Source organism: Erpetoichthys calabaricus, chromosome 10, assembly GCF_900747795.2.
Source record: "Erpetoichthys calabaricus chromosome 10, fErpCal1.3, whole genome shotgun sequence".
NCBI lineage: Eukaryota > Metazoa > Chordata > Cladistia > Polypteriformes > Polypteridae > Erpetoichthys > Erpetoichthys calabaricus.
In genome coordinates, this window is record NC_041403.2 from 151,408,267 (window position 1) to 151,423,022 (window position 14,756).

At 43.5% G+C, this 14,756-nt stretch overlaps 1 protein-coding gene across 1 annotated transcript in view; it reads right to left on the reverse strand.

The window, feature by feature from the left end:
* Window positions 1-1,500: 1,500 nt before the first annotated feature.
* Window positions 1,501-14,756, reverse strand: part of l3mbtl1 (L3MBTL histone methyl-lysine binding protein 1) — a 100,876-nt gene continuing 87,620 nt past the window's right edge. The window contains exons 20-22 of the mRNA XM_028810633.2: window positions 6,870-7,027; window positions 6,535-6,597; window positions 1,501-2,934 (exon numbers count right to left, since the gene is read on the reverse strand). Coding sequence (XP_028666466.2) covers window positions 2,800-2,934; window positions 6,535-6,597; window positions 6,870-7,027 — 356 coding nt within the window. The 3' untranslated portion in view covers window positions 1,501-2,799. The remainder of the gene's footprint in view (window positions 2,935-6,534; window positions 6,598-6,869; window positions 7,028-14,756) is intronic.

The window sequence follows — 14,756 nt, forward strand, 5'->3', positions numbered from 1 at the left end:
AAATAGCCAAACTACTGAAACACTGTGTCGATTTTGTGAAGCTGGTCATTTCAAAACAACAACAAAAAAATATTTATAAAGCACATTAAAAAAACAGCCAACGCTGACCAAAGTGCTGTACAATCAAAAAATAAAAATAATCACATAAAAATCGGTCACATAGAATTACAAATAAACGAAAACAAAGGAAAATTAAATTAATTTAAATGAAAATAACAGCAGCAATGATAAGAATAAAAAATGATTCACTTACACCATTGATTCAAAAGCCATCGTGAAGAAGTAAGTCGTCAGTAATGACTTAAATGTGACTAAAGTGGAGGCCATTCTGATATACTCCGGTAAACTATTCCACAGAGAAGGAGCAGCTTCCGAAAAAGCTTGGTCACCTCTCCGTTTATATCTTGATCTAGGGACCACTAGGTGCCATCTTTGGGGTGTAAATTTTTAAAAGATCCGAGCGGTAAGAAGTTACCATTAGGCATTTAAAAACCAATAACAAAATTTTAAAATCAATTCAAAAACGAACTGGAAGCCAGTGTAGAGAGGCAAGTACTGGAGAAATATGGTCACATTTGTGAGTGCGAATTAAAAAACGGGCCGCAGCATTCAGCATCATCTGTAGGCGATGTAAGGATGCCTGATCAACCCCAAGGTACAGACTATTACAAAATTCAGGAGTGGACTCCTCTAGACTTTCTCGTATAATGGGGATGGATATCTGAGGAGTAAACCACAAGACAATGATTATATTTTTATATTACATACATTAAAGAATCATCAACAAATCAAATCAAATTAATAATATGTTGAACAATTATTATAAAAGTAAAGTTGAATAAATCGGACTGTGCAGCTGCATGAATAAAAGGTTAAGTACCACTTCTGGTGAATGGAAATAGCCCAAAGGTTGATAGAAATCTACATTTTGTACGTTATACTCGTATGCAAAATGTGGTTGACATAAGTGAAAGCATACTCAAGTTATCGTGTTTACATACACACACATACAGACATAATTCCAAAAATGGTATTTTCGGACTCAGGTCCAAAAACTTTGAGATTCCATCAAAATCTCGAAACTGAATTTTTGGAGGATTTCAATACTTTCCCTACACTTTGTAAACGAGAAAGTCAGGGAGGTCGAAAATGTCGAGATTCATTAAAATCTCGATATCGAATCTTTGGATGATTACAATACTTTCCCTAAACTTTGTATACAAGAAAGTAATAATCTAACCTAGAGGTTATAAACTTGTGAAATGCTTTTTCGTGATCATTTTGAGATAAAAAAAGCCCTGACATTTGATAACTGATAAAAAAACAGGATATAACTACAGCATTGTTTTGTCTGTTTATCAAAATTTTAAAAGTTCTCTCAAAAATAACCCCTACGTTCTTAGTATAAGGCCTCTCATATGATACCAGTGAACCAAGAGCATTATTTAGAGAAGTTGAAATTTCATCATTTCCAAAAAAACAGTATTTCTGTTTTCATCATTGAGTTGAAGAAAAATGATTGCCGTCTAGAATTTTATTTCATTTAAACACGCCTGTAATAGGAGTGCTGAAACTCCCTGTAATGTTTTAAATGGAAAGTAAAGCTGAGTGTCGTCACCATAAAAATGAAAAGAAAAGTCGTATTTCTTAATAATGGAACCTAAAGGCAGCACGTAAAGAGTAAAACGTACAGGACCACGTTCCATTACGGAATTGTGAGGAATCCTGAAATATGAAATATGATACGTGATGAAATTTTAAATTGAAGGTAAGCAGCGGGGAGTGTTAATAAGTTACATGCGACAGGTTTCTGTGGAGTAGACGGGTATCTTGAGCTTTTTAAAGCACCGACTCGGGCAGGTGTGAAGATTAGTCTATATATCTAAAAAGGGGAACTTCCCCTTTAAGCAGAATTCACTAGAAGTTGGGCATGAATTGTGTTTAAGATTCATCGATAAGAAGCTTTATACAGTCCACTATAAATCAGACACAGCCAAACAGTCATAAATGTTAATCCAGTAATAAATTAAATCACGTTTCACAGTTGCTTTCTAACTTATCGTGGCCTCACAAGCAGGCAAAGGACCCAAGAATCGACACCTGTTTGTGAAACCCTGTCAGTGGAAGTATAAAGTAAAGACCACTATGGCACATAATGCTCCAGTTTAGTACCAGACACACTACAATACAACACACTGGGAGTGAATCAAAGTAAAAGTGCATAATGGCATCGTGATTCAGCCTACTATGTAGGTAATTCAGCCCTGCAGAGCGCAGGAAAGCCTGTTAGGCCGCTACTCCCTCAGCATAACTGATATTTTCTAGCTACGGTGTCGAGGTTACCTCCGTTTGACACAACTTAAGCCGGACTCCACACAGTGTGCTCTGACTTGCACAAGCATTGGCAGCCAGTCAGTTTTTTTTTTGAAGCGTACTTTACATTTAAAGGCTGCAGACGCCAGAGTGCAAAAAAATGGCCTCCCTTGGTGAAACGTCATTGTCATTTTCAACAAAGACACCTCCGAGAGGCATTCACGTTTACAGCTCCTATACATAAATAAACAAATAAATAAATAAATAAATAAACAAACAAACAAGACATCCTCTTGAGATCAAAAGAAGTACAGATGCATTTTTTTGTTTCTGGAGATTTCCAAACAGCCTTCTCTAAATTCTCTCTGATGGCCGTACTGACTGCAAAAAAGCATAGCTGAACAGCAGTAACAGCGTCTCTGCATATTGGCACACACTGTAAAGCTAAAGGTGGGGGATGGATGTGCTTTTGGGGAGGGTGGGCTTTCACTTGAGACTGTCATCAGTACTTTTAAACATCAGAATGGCATTGTAGATCTTCAGAGCTGGGCCCAACTTGATGCTCATAATTTTCACGATGTCGGTCTGCGTCAACAAGAGGAACGCCTCTCCGTCGATCATCTGAAAAGACATACAGTAGTTACATTTATTTTCATAGCATTTTAGTGATATCACGTTAGCCGATGCGTCCCTAGTTACTCTACTAGATACAATGCTTTTCATTTTTAGCAAACACATTTCATTTTATCTACTGTAGCAACGCACAAGGAAAACTACACCTAAAAGTGCTTTAGATGAACAGTATGACATGACTTTTGGCAAGTGTTAGCATGGTGGACTAGTTAATACCGAGGCACCACATCTTCAGGAGTTCTGAGGTAGCATCCTGATGTGATCATAATCTGTATGGAGTGCCCTGCAATTGGCTGTCATGTCATCCACGCTTGATCTCTGCCTTGCACCCGATTCTGCTGGGGTAGGCTAAATTGGAAAGAGGTGTATGCAATAAATGGATGGAGGCCTACTCTCCTAAGTGGTGCATGCAGGGAGCTAACTGAGTGTTTATGTCATCGCATGCACTTCAGAACAGGTCATTCAATTGAAGCAAAGCATGTTCGGGCCCAGCCAGTAGTCGGATGGGAGACCATCTTGGAATAAGCTTGGGTTGTTGAGGCAGCCAGCAAGGGATGCTTATTCTGTGGTCTGAATGTGGAACCCAATGCCCAAGGGCAATGACAGGGACACTATGCTGTAAAAATGGCGTAGTCCTTCAGAGGAGATGTAAAATCAAGGTCCTGACTCTCTGTTGTCATAAAAGATCCCAGGGCATCCTTTGTAAAGAGCGGGGTGCATCCCGATGTCCAGGATAAACTGCCCTCCATGCCCTAGTCATTCTGGCCCCCTAATCATCCCTTGTTGGCTCTCTCTCTCACCACTTCAGCACCTAACAGTTACTGGCGCAAAAATGGCTGCCGTCGCATCATCCAGGTGAATGCTGCACATTAAGTGGTGCTTGACGTGGCTCCCCTCTCACTATGAAAAGCACTATACAGGGGGTCCTCGGGTTATGACACAGTTCCATTCCTACGACAGTGATGTAACCTGAATTTTGGTGTAAGTCGAAACACACCCTAGCCTGAGTCACTTACATATCCTAACACATTTGCAAATTCATAATCTAGAACATAAAAACAGAACTAAGCCACAGAAAAAGGAAACGGACATAAATATACTATACTGTACACGGCAATGTAGTAACAGAAAAAATGAGCGTAAAAAAAAATCCGTACCTTTATTCCTTCTCACATCTCAATTATTTAAAAGTTTTTATGGGTGTGAGTGTTGCAAACTCGAAACATCGTAACGAGACGTTGTAACCCGAGGACCCCCTGTATACTATAAATGTAAAGAATTATTATTATTATTATTATTCATCTGGTAAGACTGGAAATCATGATACAATACATTTGCATGTTTTTCTGATTTATTATTTCTTTGAACGAAAGCGGATACCCCAACTTGCCACAAGGCCCCCTTGCATTGAATCTTCTAAGACGAAGCCTAAAAAAAAACAGTAAAGAATTACTTAAGTACATTTCTGTTAGGTGGAATGCCCAGTTAGGGCTGGCGGGGGTCTTTTTGCCTGGAACCTCTACAGATTTTTGTTTTTATTTTCCTCCTGGCCTTATTATCAGACTTGAATTTAGAGACTTAAAAAAAACAATTCCATAAAGACTGAGCCTCTATTACTTATATATCTGTTGTGGCAAGCGGCTGGGGGTGGCACCCAGCCGGGATGCCTGGAAGGACCGGAGGAGGAATTACACCTCCTCCAGACCACGAGGGGGCGACCACAATGGTGGCTTTGGGGATCACAGGAACTGAGCTTGGAAGCTCAACCCTATAGGGGCCCGTGGTCACCGCCAGGGGGTGCCCCAATACCTGGAGAGCCCTGGTCCTCAGCACTTCCACCACACCCGGAACTGCTGGGGGGAAGACGACCAGGGACACCCAGAGTGCTTCCGGGTGTGCAGCCGGTACTTTCACCACACTGGGGAGTGCTGGCAGAAGATTATCGGGAGGCACCTGGAGCACGTCCGGGTGGGGATAAAAGGGGCCGCCTCCCTCTGTTTGATGGCTTGAGTCGAGAGTGGAGAAGGACAGAGCTTGGGAGGAGAGGAAAAGAGGCGACCTGAAGAGAGGCATCATGGTTTGAAAGGCCTGGACTTTTGGGGGAGTTTTGGGGTTGTGTGTGCACCTTGTAAAGAGTAAAATATTGTAAATAAACGTGTGTGGGTTTGAACCAACAATGTCTGCCTATCTGTGTCTGGGCCGAGCTCCATACTGTCTTTTGTAAGGTGCATAACTTGGACAAACTGGTGAGGAAGGCAGGCTCTATTGTAGGCACAGAGCTGGACAGTTTGACATCTGTGGCAGAGCGACGGGCGCTGAGCAGACTCCTGTCAATCATGGAGAATCCACTGCATCCACTAAACAATGTCATCTCCAGACAGAAGAGCAGCTTCAGCGACAGACTGCTGTCACCGTCCTGCTCCACTGACAGACTGAGGAGATCGTTCCTCCCCCACACTATGTGACTCTTCAATTCCACCCAGGAGGGTAAACGTTAACATTAAACAAAGTTATTGTCTGTCTGTATACCTGCGTTGTTATCACTCTTTAATTTAATATTGTTCTTTATCAGTATGCTGCTGCTGGAGTATGTGAATTTCCCCTTGGGATTAATAAAGTATCTATCTATCTATCTATCTATCTATCTATCTATCTATCTATCTATCTATCTATCTATCTATCTATCTATCTATCTATCTATCTATCTGTCTGTCTGTCTGTCTGTCTGTCTGTCTGTCTGTCTGTCTGTCTGTCTGTCTGTCTGTCTGTCTGTCTGTCTGTCTGTCTGTCTGTCTATCTATCTATCTATCTATCTATCTATCTTTGCCAGGGTCACCAGCTAAAGGGTTTAATCAGGATGAATCTAAACATATCCTTCAATCCATCCTCAAATTCACTTCTTCTGCTTTTGGGTTTCAGGAGCAGGAGCTTATCCCAGCAGCACAGGGCATACAGTAGCAACGAAACCTGGCGGGAGTGCCAGTCTACTGCAGGACACGCTCATGTTTAGGGTTCACGGGTTAATCTTTAGACGGAGGAAAAAACCCATGCAGACATAGGGAGAAGGTGTCAACTCCACACCGAGTAACAGCCAGGATCTGAAGTGAGGGCTCTGGCAGTGTGAAACAGCCTGCTAAATTATCTACGAGTCAGTCAACTAAACTCCAGTGAGGGCTGCTAGGGTATATTTTTTCTTTTTTTCATACTGTGTAATTTACAAGAATGGTTTCCATTCTAAAGCATTACAGTGTATGAATGTTTCGCCATGAACAACTCCCGCTAATTATTTTGGTGCTGATTTAGTAAAGGCCATATAGTAAAGGCTACCATAGGCTGATAAAATAGGACAAAAGTGTAGTCAAGCTTGAACTGGATGGACAGATGATACTTAATATGCTGCATTAAAGGTATTTTCACATCAATGTACGACAAACCCAGTGTCCATATGAGAACGCTTATATATAGATGGCTACTTGGCACCTCGAGTTGGCATCCAAGTGTATAAGCATGCTATACGGCTGAATGTGCAATATGGGATGGACAGATGGAATAATTAATGTATAGTAATGAAATGTTATCCATATATACCTCATCTTTGAATAGCCGAGCTTGTTCTTCACAGCCAGTAAGATTCTGAACAAAACTCGAAACCTAAATGTAACAAGACAACAATACATTCAGTTTGATTTTCAAAGACATCCATCCACCCATCCATTTTCTAACCTGCTGATCTAATTCAGAGTTGTGGAAAGCTTGCAACCTTAATGCACGAAGCATAAACTATTACAGAGCCCACTCACTCTGACACACACAGGGACAAATTCAGAGTGGGCAGTTAACCTTACCTACATGTCCTATAAATTGAAACTGAATTTCTATTTTTTTTTTAAACTGGCTGATAAAGAAATTGTCGGCATCCCTACCTCCTCGACGCTCCATGTTGCCACTTTGCTTGCTCGGATACCAGCAACTCCTGGCAGCAGCTTGCAGTGTTGTTCCCAGCACAGGGACAGGGCGCGGTCTGGATGGGCAGACAATGCTGACATGAAGAGAGAGGGGTGCATGCCCTCTGTAGGTAAGCCTGTAAATAATGACAGAGTGGCATCAATACAAAATAGCTTATGACTTTTTTGTTTTTTTTAAAGATAAACATAATTCCATGTCTGCGGTGGGTTGGCACCCTGCCCGGGATTGGTTCCTGCCTTGTGCCCTGTGTTGGCTGGGATTGGCTCCAGTAGACCCCCGTGACCCTGTAGTTAGGAATATAGCGGGTTGGAAAATGGATGGATGGATAATTCCATGTGATTCCTAATTATATTTACAAAGGATAATACAATACAATTTTACATTAATTAATACTACTAATACTGCTACTACTACTATCCATCCATCCATTTTCCAAACCGCTGAATCCGAACACAGGGTCACGGGGGTACTACTACTATTACTGCTAATAATAATACATACAATTTTCTGCCATATTGTATTTTTTTCAGTACATTTTTGTCATATTTCTTCTCAGGAAATGCTGGGACTTCTATCATTTATCTGTTTGCACGGCTTTCACAACGATTTCAAGGGGCTGAAAAAGTTATCACCCCCAAACCAATTAAAGGGGTCAATGTGGCAATAACTTCTTTAACAGACATACCAGCCCTGGCCAATACAAATGCGACTAAGCTTGGTTCTTACCTTTCATTAACAGTGAAACTGTCAGCACACAGGCCTCAATCAAAAGAAATTACAGAAAAAATAAATAATTAAAAGATTAACAAAGTCATTTGTGAGGGCCTCATGTTCTACTGAACAAAAAACAGAACAATAATAATAAAATGAAGAAAGTTGGGGACTGTAGTCAGCATTTCCCGATATGGATGTCTTGCTAAACTGTGTTGGAAGGCCTGCGGTTTTCTTGTCCAATTTTTAATTGTCATCCGTGGGAAAAAAAATGGGCTTTCATGGGTTGCATTTTTTTTCGGCTACTTTTTAAAAAAAACAATGCAGTATTTTGGGTTATTTTTTCACATGTTAACACAAATTTATATGATTTTTTCCCTCCATTCAATCACTTTGAAACATTTCAAAGGGGAACCCCCCCCTCCCTCCCCAACTCGGGCAGCTCACTACTCATAACAGGGAGAACTCGGACTTCAACCCGCAGCCTTCAGATTATGAGGCAGCAGCTCTTACCTCTGCACCAGCCAAGCAGGCATGTCGACTCTATATCGATTGATATTTGGGCTTCGGTTTTTACCCATTGACAGCAATATGTAAAATTGAGTGGTTTCTTTTTCTTTAGTTATATTCTTGAATAAAAGCACACTTGTTTTGTTATACCTTTTGTGATTTGATATTTGGACTTCAGTCTTCACAGGAAAGACACTTCACGTGAGCATTTTGTCACTATTACTATAACATGAAAAAAGTTTCTGTTTTAGTTACCGTAGACACTCGCGTATAAGTCGAAAAATTTATGCCTTAAAATTAATTAAAAAAAATAGGGTCGACTTATCCACGGGGCAACACAATTGTCCATAGAATTTGGGTAATGACATTGTACACTCAATGCTTCACGGTGTTAAGTCACCGGTCATCTGCCGTTTCCCATGGTCTTTGAAATAATTATAAGCCAGCAATACTATTGCTAATTAGCTAGTTTTTTTTCTAATTTCATTAAATAATTCTTTAAACTGTGAAATACTTGAATTTGAGCATTAGCTTTTGCAAGTTTTGGATAACAAACATACCAGATTTGGAATCAAAAGAACCAAGGCAACGCACGCTATCAATGCGATGCAAGCGCAGCCCGCGATTCAAAAAATTTCTCTGCCTACCTGTTTGTCTCGTCTAACAATGGCTGAAAAGCAGCATCAGGAGAGAGCAGCCTGAAGTAGTCCAGCAGCGGGTGATCTGTCATGTCCAACAGCAAGCCATGCTGTCTTGTGAAGTCCGGTAGCCAGTTCGGCTCCCACGGATCAATGTCTGGGTATTCGTCCCACGCGAACCTTGCCGTAGGTACATCGGCTGTGCGAATGCGTTCAGCTGGCAGCAGATCAGCTGGCGCGGCATCGGCTGGTGTCCGATCAGCTGATGCCAGCTTCTCACTCTCTTGCTCGATTCCTGATCACTGTCAATAAAATCCGATTCTGAAAAATCGGAGTCCGACTCAGCGATAATGTGCAAAACATTGTCTGCCGAGTGTTTTCTTTTCTGCACTCGCTTCGCTCCCTTGTGACATGTCGATGCCATCTTGCCTTTGTTTACATTTCGCAACTCACGCACACACAAGGATTAGTTGCCGGGTCAACGAGTCTAGCATTTCTCCAAGCACAGAGGGAATGCCTGTGACGTGACAGTGAGTTTTGTCGCCATTAACAGCTGATTGTCGCCCTCTATCTCTGATAGCTGTCAAGTTTTACCCTCGACTTATACGCGGGTCATAACAAATTTCATAATTTTCGGCTTAAAAATACACTCGACTTATCTGCGAGATCGACTAATACGCGAGTATCTACGGTATGTGTTCAACATTTCTTGCCTCACATTTCCTGTTATCCTACATTTACACAGGTCGTTGTAGATACAGAACACACATGAAATCTATGTATTTCAAATAATGATATATTATTTACCTTATTCAGTTCCAGGCACCTTACACCCAGATACACAGACTTGAGCTGGGAGAACTTTAGTTGCGTCGTTGGGGATGGGATAGGAGGCTGCTTGCTGCTTGTGCTGATTGACACATTTACAAAACAAAAGACGCTGATGAAAAGGTGCAAAGGAGTTTAAGGTTACCTGGCATTATGACTTTTTTTGTAGGCTTCAGGGATTCTAGTGTTAAGTAATCAAGTGTCACAAATCAAGCCTGTTTTGTCTAAACGCAACCTTGAAACAGTGATACGTGCTTTAATAACCTCTCGTCTAGATTACTGCAATGTGCTTCTTTTTGGAATAAGCCAGGCCTCCATTGCTTGTCTACAGCTGGTGCAAAATGCCGCTGCTCGATTTTTAACTGGCACAAGCAAGCATGAGCATGTTACCCCGAATTGGCTTCCAGTTCGTTTTTGTATTTGTTTTTAAATCCTTTAATGGTTGTCAGTCAGTCAGTCATTGTCCAACCCGCTATATCCTAACCCAGGGTCACAGGGGTCTGCTGGAGCCAATCCCAGCCAGCACAGGGCACAAGGCAGGAACAAACCCCGGGCAGGGTGCCAGCCCAACACAGGGCATACACACACACACACCAAACACACACCAGGGACAATTTAGGATTGCCAATGCACCTAACCTGCATGTCTTTGGACTGTGGGAGGAAAGCCACGCAGACACGGGGAGAACATGCAGACTCCACGCAGGGAGGACCCATGAAGCGAACCCAGGTCTCCTTACTACGAGGTAGCTTCGCTACTACTGCACCATCGTGCCGCCCTATCTGCCGGAACTGCTGCACCATCATGTACCGTCTCACTCTCTCAGGTCAGCAGACCAGATGCTTTTACTTGTTCCTAAGACATCTTGCACAAAGCAGATTGAAATACTTACAGTAGTATCTCATATGCGGTATGATTCAGTTCTTCACATTATAGTAAACTAGCAAAATACCCGCGCTTCGCAGCGGAGAAGTAGTGTGTTAAAGAGGTTATGTAAACATATATATACATATACAGTACATATATACATATATATTGTGACAGACGACCGCCTATGGACTCCGGTCGTCACCCCCCAGGCCGCTAGGAGGAGCCCTCCGGACAGCATATTTGCGCCCCGAGTTCCAGCAGGGCCTCATGGACTTTGTAGTGTTTTGACACAGCCCTGCTGGATACCTTGGGGGCCGCCAGGAGTCGCTGTAGGGTGGCTAGTAAGCTCTTGTGTGCCCTATAACCCGGGAGTGCATCCCAGTCACGTGACTGGAAGAAGCGATGTGCTCCCGGGATGAAGAAAAGGACTTTGCCCTGACCTGGAAGGAAAACGGACTTGTGGGTTTGGCTTACAGCCACTTCCGGGTCAGGGGCTTTAAAAGGACTCTGGGTGAGCCCAGACATTTGAGCTGAGCTGGGAGGAAGGGTGGCAAAGTGTCTGGGAGTGTGGAGGATTATTGATTATTGTTTATTATTGAGTATTGTGGAGAGGAGGGTGCTTTGTGCACTTATTTATATTAATAAATATTATATTTGGACTTTTACCTGGTGTCTGACGTCTAGTCTGAGGGTTCAAGGGGTCACGGAGACCTCTAATCTATCACAATTGGCGTAGTCGGCAGGATTCTCTGGCTGTCGATTTGGCAGAGGACCTGTATTTACAAAATTTTATTGTGGACAGAACCCTAAGAGGATAACGTCCAGACACGCAGAAACATCGCCTGAACCTACCTTTACCAGGTCCGTTATGGGGAAGAAGAGAGGCAAGCAGAGCGGCAGCGCCAGCGGAGAAGCTCTTTTCGTAATGGCCGACGCTCGGGAGGAGCGTAGGAGCGACCACACAGAGCGGGAGAAGCCTATGGAAGAAGACTGCAACGAGGTAGGTGCCGGGGAAATAATTGCGGATAAATTGATAATAACGCATCTTGTACCTTGCACCTACCTCGGACTAGATCATCCGGAGGCTCTGCGGGATGCAGACGAGACTCCTGTAAACGGTGGCAAGCTCTTGTTCGAGCCGGGGAGAGAGATGACTGACTTCCGCATGTCGGCAGCCGATAAGGGACACGTGACCCAACCCGAAGCTTTCCGGGAAGGACGTGGTCCTCGACCCGCTGTTTGCTCCTTCTCCGAAAAAAAAAACGGACGTGGACTTTCCAAAAGGGAAGGGGGAGGCGAGCGAAGCACTGCTCACCCCGCAAAAAGGTAAGGAGGGCCGAGTAGTGACTGCTCCCGATGTCGAGAAATTAATAAAGACAGACGGCAGTTCGCCAAAGAAGGCAACCCGACCCTCAGACAAAAAAGACTCCAATTCCCAGAAGCCTCCGCGAGACCCGTCAGAGCACGTGCCGACAGCGGACGTGCTCATTGGCTCCCGACTGGCTGGTAAGACTAACAAGGGAGTGGGCTTACCGCCGGCCGAAATAAATAACTTTATAGACGTGCGGGACCTCGAAAAATTAATCGAACCCGTACGTAGTATTTTACAGATGCTACAGGCGATAAAGAAGATCATCGGAGACCTGGGAGCGACGGCCGAAGCGCCGGTAAAAAAGGTGGATGAATACCTTCGGCGGTTAGGCCGTGAAGCCCCGGCCTCGATTGATTCGGCGGTGCAGGTGAGGGATATCTGCGCCGTATATAATAAGGGGACGCAGTGTGAATCGGCACCGCGTTTAATAAGTTGCGGTTGTCAAAGCGCTGTGTCTCCGACAAGGGAATGTGGCACGATGACGGAGTGGTCGGGTAATTGTCCGTTAGAACCGGAGCAGCGGTATCAGACGCTGCTCGGGACTAAGGCGGACGTTAAAAGCCCGACCCGCGTGATAAAGGGGTTGCCGTTGGTTAATGAAGAGGCGGGGGAAGCACCGATCGTCCCGGGGCAGCTGAATAGTGCTGTTACCCGGAGCGATACGGTACTAATGACGCCGCCTCCGAATTTATATAGGACAACGGGCGTGCAAACAGCAAAGAGGCTCTCTCTCTTCCATAGAGAGCCTCACGTTGTGCACAAGCCCCAGAGAAAGCAGGAGATCCCCACACAGAAATGCGGGTCTCCTAACAGGGAAAAGACAAGGGCAAAGAGCAGCAAAGCGGCTGTTAACCCCTCCTTGGCGGAGGACAGGGTGGAGCTGACAGAATTCCCGAGGTGCTTCAGGTCTCGGGAAGAGAGGCCACCAGGAGGACGTCGGCGGTGCTATAACTGCCGGCAACCGGGCCACGTGTGGAGGAGTTGTCCCCAGAGGACAGGGGAGCGAAGAGACATCAGATACACCGTTCCCCCAAGGTTCGCTGGGGGATCTAGACAGCAGAACCACGGCCCGGATCTCGCGTTCTCCTGGAGGAAGACGTCCCTCGCGGGAATCAACGCTCCGCCCCACTGGTCGTCGCTAAGGGGGAGGGACTGTGACAGACGACCGCCTATGGACTCCGGTCGTCACCCCCAGGCCGCTAGGAGGAGCCCTCCGGACAGCATATTTGCGCCCCGAGTTCCAGCAGGGCCTCATGGACTTTGTAGTGTTTTGACACAGCCCTGCTGGATACCTTGGGGGCTGCCAGGAGTCGCTGTAGGGGGGCTAGTAAGCTCTTGTGTGCCCTATAACCCGGGAGTGCATCCCAGTCACGTGACTGGAAGAAGCGATGTGCTCCCGGGATGAAGAAAAGGACTTTGCCCTGACCCGGAAGGAAAACGGACTTGTGGGTTTGGCTTACAGCCACTTCCGGGTCAGGGGCTTTAAAAGGACTCTGGGTGAGCCCAGACATTTGAGCTGAGCTGGGAGGAAGGGTGGCAAAGTGTCTGGGAGTGTGGAGGATTATTGATTATTGTTTATTATTGAGTATTGTGGAGAGGAGGGTGCTTTGTGCACTTATTTATATTAATAAATATTATATTTGGACTTTTACCTGGTGTCTGACGTCTAGTCTGAGGGTTCAAGGGGTCACGGAGACCTCTAATCTATCACAATATACATATCTACATATACACATATCTACATATACATATATATACATACATATACACATCCACATATACATATATATACATATACAAATGTACACATCTACATATATATATATATACATATGTACATATATATACATATAAATATATACATATCTACATATATACACATATGTATACATATGCACATATATATACATATAAATATATACATATCTACATATATACACATATATATACATATGCACATATATATATATATATATATATAAATATAGACATACATATATACATTCACATATATATATATATATATAATATATATATATATATATATATATATATATATATATATACATATCTATTTTTTTTTATATATATATATATATATATATATATATATATATATATATTCACGGCATTCGTAGTCTGAATCACAATCTGATTGTATGGGTGGTTACCTACCAGGTAACGCTTATGGTTGGCCAGCAAGTCAGCTAACATCAGCCATGGTGCCTTCAGTTGTGAGAAGCAGATCATAGAATGGTTGAAAATAGTTTACTGTCAAATAATGCAAAGAGTACGCGACACGTGTTTCGCCCTAATTCTTGGCTCATCAGGCATACACACTCACTGCACTCGCTTACGGGAATCGAACTTCGGACGTCAGCGCTAGAGGCGAAGACCCTAACATTGCGCCACGGCGTGTGGTTCGTTTATTTGACAGCATGTATATTGGGGTAATTACATTCACGGCATTCGTAGTCTGAATCACAATCTGATTCTATGGGTGGTTACCTACCAGGTAACGCTTATGGTTGGCCAGCAAGTCAGGTAACATCAGCCACGGTGCCTTCAGTTGTGAGAAGCAGATCATAGAATGGTTGAAAATAGTTTACTGTCAAATAATGCAAAGAATACGCGACACGTGTTTTGCCGTAATTCTTGGCTCATCAGGCGTACACACTCACTGCACTCCCTTACAGGAATCGAACCTCGGACGTAAGCGCTAGAGGGGCTTCGCAGCGGTGAAGTATTGCTTTTAAATTTTAATTAAGAAGAAAAGAAAACCTTTTTAAATTGAGGGAAAATATACCAATAACAATTTTGTTAAGGATCTGTTTTTTTGTGAAGCTGCCTTTACACAGCCTGTCCGGTGTTTTATAAACAAACGCCATATAAGCCCGTCCTTTCTCCTTCACAGT